Consider the following 13,767-nt stretch of genomic DNA (forward strand, 5'->3'; position numbering starts at 1 on the left):
TTTGAGTTCAAATTGATCTGTATTTACAAATCCTGCCATTGTTTTAGTAAGAGACAAATTGATTTTTTTTCCCAAAATGCCTTAGAGTTAATACCGGCTGCACGGATGTGTTATTGTATGTTTTTAGCCGTTTTCATTTTCTCTGAAGTGGTGAAGCAGTCCCTCTCCGAGCACTCCTTCATAGCCACAAGAACGGCATTGATTTTTCCTTGCCTTCTTTATTCCCTCTGCACGTCCGAAGATTATGAAGTGTAATCTCTGTGATCCTGTGGGCTCTTAAGAGATCACATATGTATAAACATGAGGAAACTGGCTCGATCTTGTTAGGAAAAGGGTATTTTCTCTGACACATCTAAACTATAATAGAGATGTGATAGAAAATAAGCTCACGTCTGGGTGTTTATTGCCAAGTTTAGGACGCATTTGTAGCTGCCAGCGTGTATTTTGAGTGATTTATTTATTATCCAGTATGGATGCTCATGCTAATTACCACTTGGAGGTAGCCATTGTTGGTGGCTGTGTGTTTTGTGTGCTCTGCATTGGCATGCGAGCACAAACAAAGCCTCTTATAACATTTGTCTTGCTGCATCTCCAGACACAGACGTGCTCGTAGGCTAAAAAAAAAAAAAAAAAATTGTCCCCACTCCAGAGGATATATCTCATTCTTTAGAGCAAAATTGAATTTCACTGCAAAATTGCCTTCAGATTAAACTGGGATGGACAAGACGACTGTGGGAAAATTGGTATGTTGGCGACTTGCAATTCCATCACTGAATACACTGTAATTATTGCATCTTTTCTTTTCTTTTTTTGTCCTTTTTACAGTTAAGTGAGCAAAATTCAGATCATCTCTCATGTCGCCGCCTCTGTAGAAAGCAATTGTTCTGCTGAAAATCCCATCAAAAACAGAAGGCAACCATTGAATGGTTGCTTTTAATGAAATCATTTGTCTTTCTCCTTGTTTTTTTTTATGTCTCTCAGCAACTGGACATGTGTTCAGTCCACAAGGGGGATCGGGGTCAGAGCCTGAAGACGACAATCAAACAAAGTTTTACACAGAGCAACACAGAGGCCGAAGACGCAGTAAAGGTGAGGAGAAATGCAATTGCGCCTTTTTATGTTGGGAAGATGTTTTAAACACATGAATAAGAGGGGGGCTTTTCATCCAAAGAACACTGCTGGGAGTGCTGCAACGAAGAAAAAACCTCAATTAACGTTATAGATGACGCTTGAAATCGAAGGACGTCTACATTTTTGAAGCAAAAAAGCCTCAAGCCAAGCTTCATTATTTGATGAGTTGGGGGTGAGAAGATGTTGACACTTACCCTAGTTTAATATGAAGGGAAATAATGGCATATAAGGTGCATGGCAGAGGGAAATGAGGCTAGTCATTTCTGGAATTGTCAGCATAGCTGGAAGTGCGAAGGAGTCGTGCACACTCCCTGTGGGGTTTAAAGTGCTGTTTCATAGCTCAGCTCAATGACACTCAAACCAGATATATGATCTGATGTAAATGGAGGTTCGGTGTTGAAGTCAGCTGAATGGAAAAACTCCCCTTCCTTCCTATGGAGTGATATTTGAGAATAAAGGCTCTACTAAATGTGGATTTTTGCTTTTTGTGCATGTGTGACCTGCAGAAAAATGGATCACTCAGTGCCTCCACTTGGCTCGCCATATAGTGATTTAAAAAAGCAAGAGAAAAGTTTTCCCTTTTACTTACTTTGCTTAGAGTTCACCAATAATTGATTCTTTTTTTAAGATGACTCTGGTCTTAAACCAGCCATTTACCACAAAATCCACTTATAGGCTGCTTTAAATAACATATATGTCAGTCGAAAGATTGAACCTGGAGGGGAAAAAAATAATAGAAAACGTCCTATGATTGCTATAGTTAATGTTTGAGTTATTTTAGGGTCTTCAGAAAGCAGTTCTTTTAAAGTCAGATTTGCATGTGGTAAATGTCTGTCAAATGTAAATGAAGGCCTTTTAGAAGATGTGGGTTTGCTGTCAGTCATCATTGATGTGAAGATAGTTGATAGCTGAATAATGAAGCAAAGAAATAGATCTCCTTTTAAAATGCCACCTTTGTATTTCAGTAGAGATGCGTTTTAGGCTCATGACTTGGAGAAATATTAAATCTATAGCGTCAGTTGAAAGCTTTTTTAAATGTGCAATTGAGGGACGTATGAAAACAATAGAATAAATGAATGAAATATGTATTCCCCCATTGGTTAAATCTTTATTGCACCTCTTTTATTTGAATTTAGACCCACTCTGATGGAAATTGTCTTTTTGGTCTTTTTCTGCTCTTGTAGCAGGATTGAGGGCAAATATAAAATAATTTCAGATTAAAACTGTTAAGCACTTCTTTATTCAATCATCATTATGGATCAGAAGAAAATAAAAACCCAGATCCCTTAACGTCTTCATTTTCCTCGTCTGAGCTGTCATCTAAATTGTATAGCTAGATAGCTCTGTTATTTTGCTAACCGTTTTTGTTGCACCGTTAATGTTAACTTGGGGTTGTGAGGCGCTGTAAGCTAGCGCGAGAGACTTTAAACAAGGGTGTGGTAACTTTCATACAACCAGTCCTGCCCAAAACTTAAAAGCAAGTTTCTAATGAACTTGTTGCACTGCTAATGTTAGCTTACGATTGTGAGGGGCTATAAGCTAGCGAGAGAGAATGTAAATAAATGGATGATGGGATATCAACAAAAGATTAATTCCACATCAACAGTCCTGCCCAAAAAAGCCACCAGCTCAGTGGCTCAGTGGCCTTGTGGTAGAGTGACCGCCCTGAGATTGGAAGGTCGTGGGTTCGAATCCTGGCCGAGTCATACCAAAGACTTTAAAAAAAATGGGACCCAGTGCCTCCCTGCTTGACACTCAGTGCGGCTGTGTCTGCAGCTCACTGCTCCCCCAGGGGATCAAATGTGGAGAACAAATTTCACACACCTAGGTGTGTGACAGATAGTGGGACTTTAACTTTAACTTTGAAGCACGTTTCTAATTAATTCCACCAACTCTGGGCAAAATATGTCTTGTTGCATCGCTAATGTTAGCTTTGGGTTGTGAAGAGCTGTAAGCTAGCGAGAGAGAGTGTAAACAAAGATGGTGGGATATCAACGGAAGGTTACTTCCGCACCAACAGTCCTGCCCAAAACTTAGAGGTAAGTTTCTAATGAACTTCCTCAACTCTGGACAAAATAGGTCTTAAAAAACGACATTGTCTGTGATTTTAGCTAAAAACAACATAATAATAATAAACTGGGAACTATTTTACAATATAGTTGGAGTGGGACTTCAATGGTTATTTTTCAACAAATAACCTGTTGCACTCATTTTGATTAAAAGCCATGTATTGGATTGGCCTTCTGTAAAAGGCACGTTGACCAGTTTTATTTTTAGATCTTCCCAACCAAATCCTCAATGGATCAAGTTTGAATAAAGTAAACTAGAAATGGCTGATGCCCCCCCATGTGTGTGCTCACATTTTCTTTTTTTGGTGCCCATAATGCAAGTGGCTTCGTGAGCATACATCCTCTGTCCCACTCAGTAAGCTTTTACAGTAATTGACGAGCCCATTCTGAAACCCACTGACACCACCCTGACCCCTGAGGGATTAGCTGCTCTGTTCCTACGGCTGTAGAAAGCCCCTTGTTTCAATCCGGCCGGATTCATCAGCTAAACTTTGTTGTGTTCTTGGGGTTTCACCTTGGGCTCGATGACCCCGACTCCAAATTCATGTTGAGTTTTCTCCAACCTCCAAATACAAAGTCCTTAAAGAGAAAGTGTAAAATGTTGAATTTCCCCCTTTGTGTTTTTGTTTTCCTATAAATGCATAAAGATATTTGCATGTTGCATAAACTGTAAGTAAGATCTTTGTTTTTTTAGGGTAACCCTTTCTTTTTGCCGAATTGTAGTTGAGCAGCCACTATTCAATTCTCAAAGCACTGTGTAACATATTTGTATTCTCAGGTAAACCCCCTTTTGCATAAGTCACTTAAGAAATTATCCACTTCCTTCCTCATGAAATTGTTTCATGTCATAAAACACGAGAGCAGTAATAGCTTTACTGTCTCAACTGACTTGCAAAACACGCGGAAAGGCGCCGGGGACAGTGTAGGTATTTCTCTACAAGCAAACCATGCATATTATTTAGTCTGCAGAAATTGAAATGCTGTATTATTTTTGCTAATAGGTCTGTTGAAATACACAAAGTCTTGGTTGAAAAAGTGCAGTGATTCCATATACTGTAGATACCCACTCTCCTATTCCCGTATGCCTCCTTTAGTCCATGCCAACTCCTGTCCAATGATTGATGTCAGCAGACAGAGGTTAAGCAGCTAATTTCATTTCCCATATCCTAGCTTGGAAATGGGAGCCCTGACAGAGCCAAAGGGCAACCAAAACAATGAATCTGTAACCCTGCCAATGACTGTGAGATCATACATCAAAATGCTGAATGATTATTATGTGTCCAGGCCAAACGAGAATCTGGGTCAGATTAATGCATCAGAAATCTAATCAACAGCATTGTCGAGGAGTAAAAGTGTCTCAGAGGCTACACATTTCTTTACTTGTGTGGATTCCATCATTATCTCCTGTTAAAGATGCACTTACTAAAGTAGAGGTTTGCTATACCCTTTCATTTTTTTGTACCTTTCTCTTTCTTTCTCTGCCTTCAGGCCACTCTCACAGTCCCCTGAATAAGGTCACCCTGACGCTGATTACCATCAGCACATGTGTCATTGCCATTGTCTATGCTACGCAGGATTCCTGCCCCCTCACTGTCAAGGTTACCCTCCATGTGCCTGAGCACTTCATTGCAGATGGTAAGTGTAACACATTCAGAGCGAGACTGAATGCTCAACAAACTGCACACTCTGAATTGCGTTTTTGTTTACTAAAAAAATATACAAGATGTAGGGAATATCATTCATTCCTAAAAGTTTTAATTATTTTACATATGTTACTTTTAAAATCTTAACATTTTGCTTGTGTATAGTGCAGTTTAGAATATAAAGCTGTACTTTTTCCCAATAAGTGTCTTCCATAAAACATTTATTCCAGGAGACTGTGCAAGCATTCTGTTCAATCAAAAGGACCATTTTCAAGCATGTTTACCAACAAGACCGACTGAATATGTTGCCATGTAATTGCTTCTAAATCCACTAATATGAAGTTTTGCACAAACATATTAGAACTCTGCTGGACACTTTACAAGTCAGAGCTGGGCTGTGAATTATTTTAACCTTGTTGGTGCTTTGATTTTCAGAGGTTTCAGGGGGGAATGCACTCCCTGATAAAATTCTTCTTTATGAACATTTTTAGACGGCATCAAAGGCGGATGCTGAAAAATCTAAGCTGCACAGAAAATATTGAACATTTGGTTTTTACTGACCTTGCTCTCCGTTGTTAACAAACAGAAAATCCTGCTGTTTGGAAAAAAGCATTTACTAGCGTTCTGGTTTTAACTGCACAGTTTCTGCTCACACATTTAATTGGATGTCTGTGGTACCAAAAGCTACACTAGAAATGGGGTACATACTGAAACGAACTTGGTATTAGGGTCACAAAATGTTTAATATTCAAGTATGTAACTTACAAAGTATAATGACTGTATTGCATAGTGCTATATTTTACACAGCTTGACTCTTGAGTGACGTGCTGTTGTTAAGCACTAACGAATATTGCCATTAGTGTAGTTTTTTGTTGATAAAAGCCACAGCTGATGAGTCACAGATGGCTCAGCATACTCTCCCTATTTTTGCTTTCAAACAGTTTGAATTAAACCTCTCCAGATTTTGTTTGGTATTTTTATGAACTGATGTTCACTTTTTCAGTTAGAATAAAATACAATCAATTGTCTAGCAAAACAAGAAAGGGTCATAGATACGAGTGGTTGTATCTTAAAGCTAGCATAAGTGTGTTTTGTACTTCCCTTGAGGCTTGTGCGCCCACTTTAAGGCATGTCATGAAAATGAAATGCATGATTGTCATGCGTGTGGTAAGTATATCTTGAAGTATTGCTAAGGATAATGGAAGTTTCTCACACTGGTCATGTATGGGTGATGCTTTTGTACAGAACCTTTACGCCACTCTCTAGTCCTTCTTGAGATGCACATACCGCCCCCTTTTAGACCCTACACAAATACCACACCCATGGTGTGTTCAGGTGTTACATTCAGTAAGTATTCGTAGTAGGATACCAACACAACCTACACTTTATTTGTCCAAGTACCTAAATTTTAACGATCAGGAGCTTGCAAAGGGCACATAAGGTACAAACACCTATTACTTGAATAGCACTAACAGGCTCCATGTGCAGTGCACATGATTTTAAATATCCGTATGACCTACTAAATCCCTTAGAAATGCGTCTTCCAGCGACCACTTTTAATGGAAAGTCTGTATATGTACGTTCCAAGCTTTCTCGTTCAAAACTCTTACATTCACGTGTTGCTACACAAGTTATTAAGACTGATTTTGGGCTCTATAAACAAAACACATTTCCATTGAAAAAGTGTTTAAAGTTAAACCAGTTGAACTTTTACCAATTAGGAACTCAAATTAGTGCCAACTATTTGAAAACTGATCATAAAGGAGAAATTAATAATAGTTGTTTTTTTCTCTGGTGGTTTTGTATGACATCAAATCTTTCATATATCAGAATAGAGCTGTGAAAGAAAACTTTTGAAGAAATGTTAGTAAAATTTGCACCGCTTTGACATTTTGTATCAAGCCTTTTCCAACTGTAAATACATGTGCTAGGATCAGGTAGTGCCGGTCCAGTGTGAACACCGTGTGCTAAACATGCATCTTGTGTGTACGTGGCAGAAGCCTTAAAGACCCACTCCAAAAAAAATATTATTTTTCATGAATTTAACATTTTCTTATGACATTTATTGAGAGCCTATATGAAATAATTTATGATTAAAACAGTGTTTCTGAGTATTTCTTAATTCAAATCACGTTGGATTAGGAACGGATGAAAACTGGATGCTTGAAAATGCTTAGACTAATAGTGCAGCTACTGAAATGGGGGTGCCAAAGTCTCCTCTCCCCCTTCACTCACCCTTCCCCGCCCGTGCTTAGGTGTACGCGACATAATGAGCATTCAACACTCAAAACTGTACGACTTGATTGATCGCTATTTTGGCGTTAGCTTGAGGCTATAAGCTAGCCCGTGAGCACTCAAACAGAGCTCTCAGTGACGGGAAAGGGGGGCGGATTGCTCTGTGTCAAGAGTTCTTCCCACAAACCAGAGTTGTATTTCTAATGAGCGCCTATGCATACATTGTTTTAAATAACAACAAAGGCTTTATGATTTGGCTAAAAACTGCAGTCATAACCAAAAGATTACTGGGAATTATTTTCTGATAAAAAAAACACGATTGGAGCGGGACGTTACAAAATTAAACAAATGGCATCAGAACAAATGTAAATTACTAGCCTAAAATAGCTTAAGAGCAAGAAGGTCTTTACAAGAATACATGCAAATGAAGCTGAAAATAACCCCATTGTGTAAGCATGGGCCTGCAAACAACTGTTCCTTGTCCTGTTGACTCTGTCTTCGATAAGTTATTGGCCATGAGATGTTTGCAGATTCGGTCTTTGTTTTGGCAGGACACCAGAGTTTAACCTTAAGTGAGAGTAGAGGCCAAGGCAGAATGCGCGTGCAAGGAGTTAGGTGAGCTAAAAGAGGGAAGATCCAAGGTCATTTATCTAATGACTGCTGTATCTGTGAAAACCAGGCATTCACAAATCTGTTGATCTGGCGCTCCCTCCTCTAGAGTCTTATCTCCAGACTGCCCACACGCTCACAGTTTTTGTGCTCATGGACACATTTGTAAAAAAATGAAACATGACCCAAATAAGATATAAAAAAAAATAATAATATATACCCAAAGGTGAAAGATGCAACTACTGCACGTTTTATGTTACTAGTAGTTCTGCTGCAAAACTTAATGAGAATATTTTTTTCCTGCAGGAGTGATTAATGACACATATTTTTAACCTTTTGACCTTTGCTCTGACACTGCCAGGTTTCACATCTAGTTAGGAAATCATCTAAGTCGTTGTGTTGCTTTAACACTTCTTTCAACTGGTTTGTTGCTATCCAGGCTACACACTTTACTTTTGTTTATCTTCTGCAAACTTTTTGCTGGCTGCATCGAGGATACAGAGATAGACACAAGAGACACAGCAGGTGGGCTAAAAGAAAAAACAAAACAAAAAAACAACAAAATCCACAATTCTTGTTGCATGCAGTTGGCAAGATAGGCTGCCGACGCACACAAACAAACAGAGAAAAAAAAAAAAAAAAATCCAACCTGGAAGGCGTATATAAATGCAAGTTCGATCAGAAAAGAAGAGGGTTCCAACACAGCAGTGAGGAGCAGGGCAACAATGAAGCACTGACCCACAACACATGAGCTGTCCTGTAAAGTCTTTAATACAACATAGAAAAATGATAGGAGGCAGCTGTGCAGACGGGGATTGAGGTCGGACATCACTGCGAGCAGTAAACTAAAAGAAGTAATGTGCAAACATAAAAAATAACAGCAGCACTCACCAATAGGGACAATAATAAAATATCTCTTTAAATTCAGTTTTGGCCAAACGCACAAGAATAGAACAAAAAATACAAATGCATCCTTGGAACTTGCATAAAAAATGAAGTTTGTGTTAGAGGTCTGCTAACTTTAAGGTATTCAAATATTTAATTAATGCCAAGAAAGGCAGATCCATTCTTTGTAGAGAAACCACACAAAACCTTCTAGCTCATTATTCCTCTGTGAAAGAGATTACTTCAGAAACAGGAAACGTTCAGGACAATTCCCAGCGCTCACAAGATTAGATTTCAATTACTCATCCCCAAAAATCATAAAATTCAATGAACTTTAACAAATAATTGTCTATATTATAGATTTATAGGTCCCTGGTTGCAAAAACTCTGCAACACTTTGTAGAAGTGAGACGTGGTTGAATGATCTCTCTTTTTTTCCTTAAGTTATCATAGAAGTCAACTTTAGTTTTTGTAAATTTGCATTTGTGCAAATCACTAGTTTTGGAGCCGTGTCACTTGAACAGATGAGACCTAATTAGAGATGCTGGCCATAATGCTTGGAACTACATTGGGAGAAAAAAAAAAGGAAAAGCACAGGCGTATCGTGCAAAATGGGAGACTTGGAGTTTGGGCTGACAATGACAATTATAAAGTTTTTTTTTTCTATTTTATCTATTAGTCAACCATCAACTTCTTATAAAGGTTTTTCTAGAATGCTTTGGAGCATTTAAATTTACAATTGATTGAGTATTTTGGTTAATGCAATGGCTTATAAAATGCTAAATCAAGTATAAATATCATTGTGTTGCATTGTATTTGATATTTTAAGACCTTCATGAAAGTGAAATATATCTTTAAGCATTCATACATTGTGAAAAGTGTTGCACTATATTTAGTGACACACTATCTTTTCATTTCCTTTTAATCTTTGCCAAATATTATAAATGTAAATCAATTTTTTATGCATTCTATTTTATATCCCATGTTACCAATAAATCTAAACTTCCATGTTCATGTAATGAATAATTACTAAGATGAATAGCTTATTTATGTTGTTATTAAAGAATAGAAAAGACATATCACAATTTTGATATGAGAGACAAGAAGGGAAAAAAATGAAAATTCCCCATTTCAAGCATAAAAACAATAGATTTTGCTGCTTGTTGTCACCTAATGTGCCAGTGGAGTATATTTGGACTGTTAGTTCTATTGTTCGGTGTTAGATCTCTTAGACCGTGAATTTGTCCAACATAGCTCCAGTACAAAACAAACAGGCTCCAATACTTTAGTGGAGTGATTAAGAACAGAGCCTCTGCTGCTTATGTTGGCAGCATTGACAACATTAGAACTTTTACAAATCAGAAAAACTACCGAATAGTTTTTTAATTATCTGTAGTTATGTGAAAATAGCCGATGTGCACTTTTTTGTAAACAAAATATTTCACATAGAAAATATAGGAAATTAAATATGCACAGGGATAAAAATCTAAAACACAAGAGGAATAAATAATACAAAAAAACACAGGTAAAAAGTTTTTGGATGAAGTGCATGTTGCATTTATTCAGATAATATAAAAAGATCACTGCTGCCAGGACATTTGTGCAATGCTTTTTTTTTATTCCTAATTTATAAAGGTGCGGAAGGTGGTTTGTCTTAGAGATTAACCTCCCAAATGTTCCACAGTCTGCACTGAAGATGCATGAATGCAGGATGAACATTGCTCTTATATGAGGTACCATTGCAGCTCTCAGATAAATCAGGTTTAAATCTAACCACTGCATTACAGTGTGAGCCTCAGACATTCACTCTCAGCAGATCTATTGATTATAAATTTAGAAATCCGTCTCAGTATGCTCACTTCTGCACAACTTGACCAAGAATAGTTTGAAAAAACTTTTGGAGAATGTTTTTTTGTGTATTTTTACTGTACTTTTAAGGTTGTTTAAATCAGGAATAATGTTAAAGTAAAGTAAGTAAATAAAGTTTGGTGTATTCCGTTGTCACCTAAATACATGCATTAACTATGCAAATTAAATGAAAACAACTGCATAGGGGAGGGAAAAAACTTGGTTATACAAAGTGTTTAACACTATTTAACAGTTAATTAATGCTTAATTATGAATTAACTAATGTTATTATGTAGTGTTACCTGTATTTTTAGTTTTTGGGTGGTGAAGAGGAGTACAGCTGCATTCTTGGTGCTTTCTTTTGTCATAATGACCTTCTGCCAATCAACGGATTTCAACATTAGCTCTGCACTAACTGATCCGTTACGGCTTAATGGGTCAATTTTATGATGGCAACGCTTGAAAATACTGAAGCGGACTAAACCTCTCAGTGGAAATCATTGACATATATAGAGATGGACCAAGCAAGTCTGTGACGTCATTCATAGAGGATGCCTTACCTCTGATTCCAATGAAACAAAGTAGATTCCGTTGCTGTTTTTCCACTGTACGGATTTCACCATTTTGAGACCAGAGGACGTTAGTAAGCGGTGATTGTCTGAGTCATCATTTCTATGCCAACCACACTTACCAATCAGGAGTGAGTTTGTTGGAAAGCCACTCCCCTTCCACTGAAAGTCAGCTTAGGGAGAATATGTCAATAAACTGTTTCTAATGTTCGAGGTGGGCACCATTTTATTGAGGCATCTGATTGGCCAGTTTATAACATGAATAACTTCTGATAAAGAAAATATATAATGACAAAAAATAAGTTTTAACAAGAACATGTTAAAAAGAGACACCAGGACAAGAATGGTTATTCTGACAAACAGAGTGATTGGGTAATAGCTGTTTTAATTTCCGTGGAAGTCTAAGGGATTTTGGCTTTCTGGAACCAGTTGACACTTCTCTTTATTTACCGTCTGTGGTGGAAACAAGGTTTTTGCATACCTTAAAGGTATAAAAAAAATAGAAATTGCATTCTTGGTAATGTAAAATGTTAAATTTAAATCATGTCTTGTAACTTGCTCTATACAAATATTAATTTTGTTTTAATTGTGTTGAGGTAAAGTTACACACACACACACATATATATATATAATTATATTATTATATCTAGAAATGCACAAAAATTTGCCAGAATATAGAGTAAAGGTAGACGAATGTTTATTTGTTTACCTTTTTTTTCTTAATTTCAATTTTTAAGTCAAGGGTGATTTGGAACATTGTGACTTTTTTTCCTCTCCGCAAGCTGTAATTCTTTTACTACATTATGAAAGAGTTCAGTGCTCTGCTGAGACCGGCTCCTGCTACCATGCGGTGCTTTAGCCATAAGCGATTTTTTTTTTTTTTTGTTCTACTGCAACAGTTAATGGTTGTTTTTAGAAATTTAGCACCCACATGAATGCCCAAAAACCCCATGTATCCCAGATTTCTATGGCATTGTAGTTAGATTGTCAACGTTATTTACAGCTCCTGCCAATAGCCTTAATGTGGCTGAAAGGCGTACTATTATTGTGAATGCGTCATCCCCTGTGACCCAGCTTTAAGACCTAAAAACAGCTGTGTGAGATTTTTTGTCTGTGTAAACTCCAGGTCTGTAACGTTCACTGCTCCCTGTGGAGCTGAACTTCATTGGGATCAATTAGGGATAGTCTTGTTCAGTGATCAGAGTTTAACGATTGGTCTGAGAGCAGTAAGAAAGAAAGGTAAGTCAGCGCCCAGGACCGTAGCTTTTACTGATTGACTTGTGAAGCCCTTTTATCCCTCCTGCTGCAATTACCAAGGAAACCTCATCAATACAGACATTATAGCTCTTAATTTTCTCTTTTAAATTCAGTCAGCTCTAGATAGGAAATAAAACTACGGTGAAAACTGAGGATTTAGTCAAACCCCTTATTGATTTTTTTTTTCTTCAAACAGAAGAGTTTATCTCAGAGTCTAGGCTTTTTCTTGTTTTTATCGTCTCGTTTCTCTTTTTTAATGGTATTTTGTGTCTTTTTGGGTTCTTTTCAGGAAGCAGCTTTGTGGTGGGCATGGGCAGCTTCCTGGATGTCTCTAACTGGCTAAATCCATCCAAATTAACTCTCTATTATCAGACCAACTCGTCAACGCAGTGGGTCCAAGACTTCTGTGGCCAAAGGACCACTGAGCCCTGTGAACAGATTTGTGACCAGGACACAGGTGAGTTCAACTGATTTGGTTGTATATAATTCAAAATGTGACTCTCATTTGACAATTATGATTGTTATCATTCAAAACCTTATATTGATTTGGTGTTTTGGTCATAGCAACTCATATGGACATATAATACTTGCATATACCAAATTAACTCTGCTAGTAGAAAAAAAGATAATATTCCAGAAAATGTTGACTACTTCCTGCCAATTTGACAATACAGCAATTCTCTAGTCCCTGAGATGCAGGTGAATGTAGCATCACACACCACAGTTGCAATGTACATTGGATTTGATGTGATCTGTTGGTCTATTATAAAAGTTGGTAATAACATACAGTTTATACAAGTTTACTGTAATTAATGTTTTACAATGATTTAGAAGTCTTTTGGTTGTGAATTGGCCCAACAAAGTCCATAAAACAGAACTGATTTTACATGCTAGCAGTAGTGGCATCTAAAGCAAAAACATGTATTACCATTTGACATATTTCTCTATCATTCACTCATGGGGTATTTTTTTCTTGTATTGCATTCTGCACTTCTTGTTTCTTTCTCCCAGTTACCAAGCCCCTTTTTTTTATTTTTTTTTATTGGTTAGCTGTCCACCCAACATGTTCAAAGTAAATTGGAATCATCACACATTAGAAATGGGCTGTTCCTTTTTACCAAAACGCTAATTTTTGCTAACTTTTCTTGAAGAGTCAGACCCAAAATGTCCTTGATGAAGTGATTCAAGCCCTTTCCTCCCTACGCGTCCAATCAAATGACGGAAACAAAGGTTAATTATGTGTGGATGGCTACATTGAATGTGTAATAGACACAAATTAATAGAAGGCATTAATCATAATATGTAAATATTGGTTCAGTAATTACACTCATTATTTGAGAGGTGGCGGCAGGATACACACTTTGCTCCATGTAATAAACAGCACCTAATTCTAAGTCTTCAATATTAATGCATTTTAATATCTGGTATTTGACACAGATCATGTGGTGATTAACTCAAAATATTACTTCATGTAATACAGGGATTAAAGTTTATAGTTTTTTTTACAACTTTTTTTTAACT

General features: G+C 37.2%; 1 protein-coding gene across 1 annotated transcript in view; it reads left to right on the top strand.

Moving 5' to 3' along the window:
* Positions 1-13,767, top strand: part of LOC112163022 (astrotactin-2) — a 313,961-nt gene that overhangs the window by 144,380 nt on the left and 155,814 nt on the right. The window contains exons 5-7 of the mRNA XM_024299108.2: positions 982-1,089; positions 4,689-4,835; positions 12,536-12,703. Of these exons, the coding sequence (XP_024154876.1) occupies positions 982-1,089; positions 4,689-4,835; positions 12,536-12,703 (423 nt within the window). The remainder of the gene's footprint in view (positions 1-981; positions 1,090-4,688; positions 4,836-12,535; positions 12,704-13,767) is intronic.

Source organism: Oryzias melastigma, linkage group LG12, assembly GCF_002922805.2.
Source record: "Oryzias melastigma strain HK-1 linkage group LG12, ASM292280v2, whole genome shotgun sequence".
Classification (NCBI taxonomy): domain Eukaryota; kingdom Metazoa; phylum Chordata; class Actinopteri; order Beloniformes; family Adrianichthyidae; genus Oryzias; species Oryzias melastigma.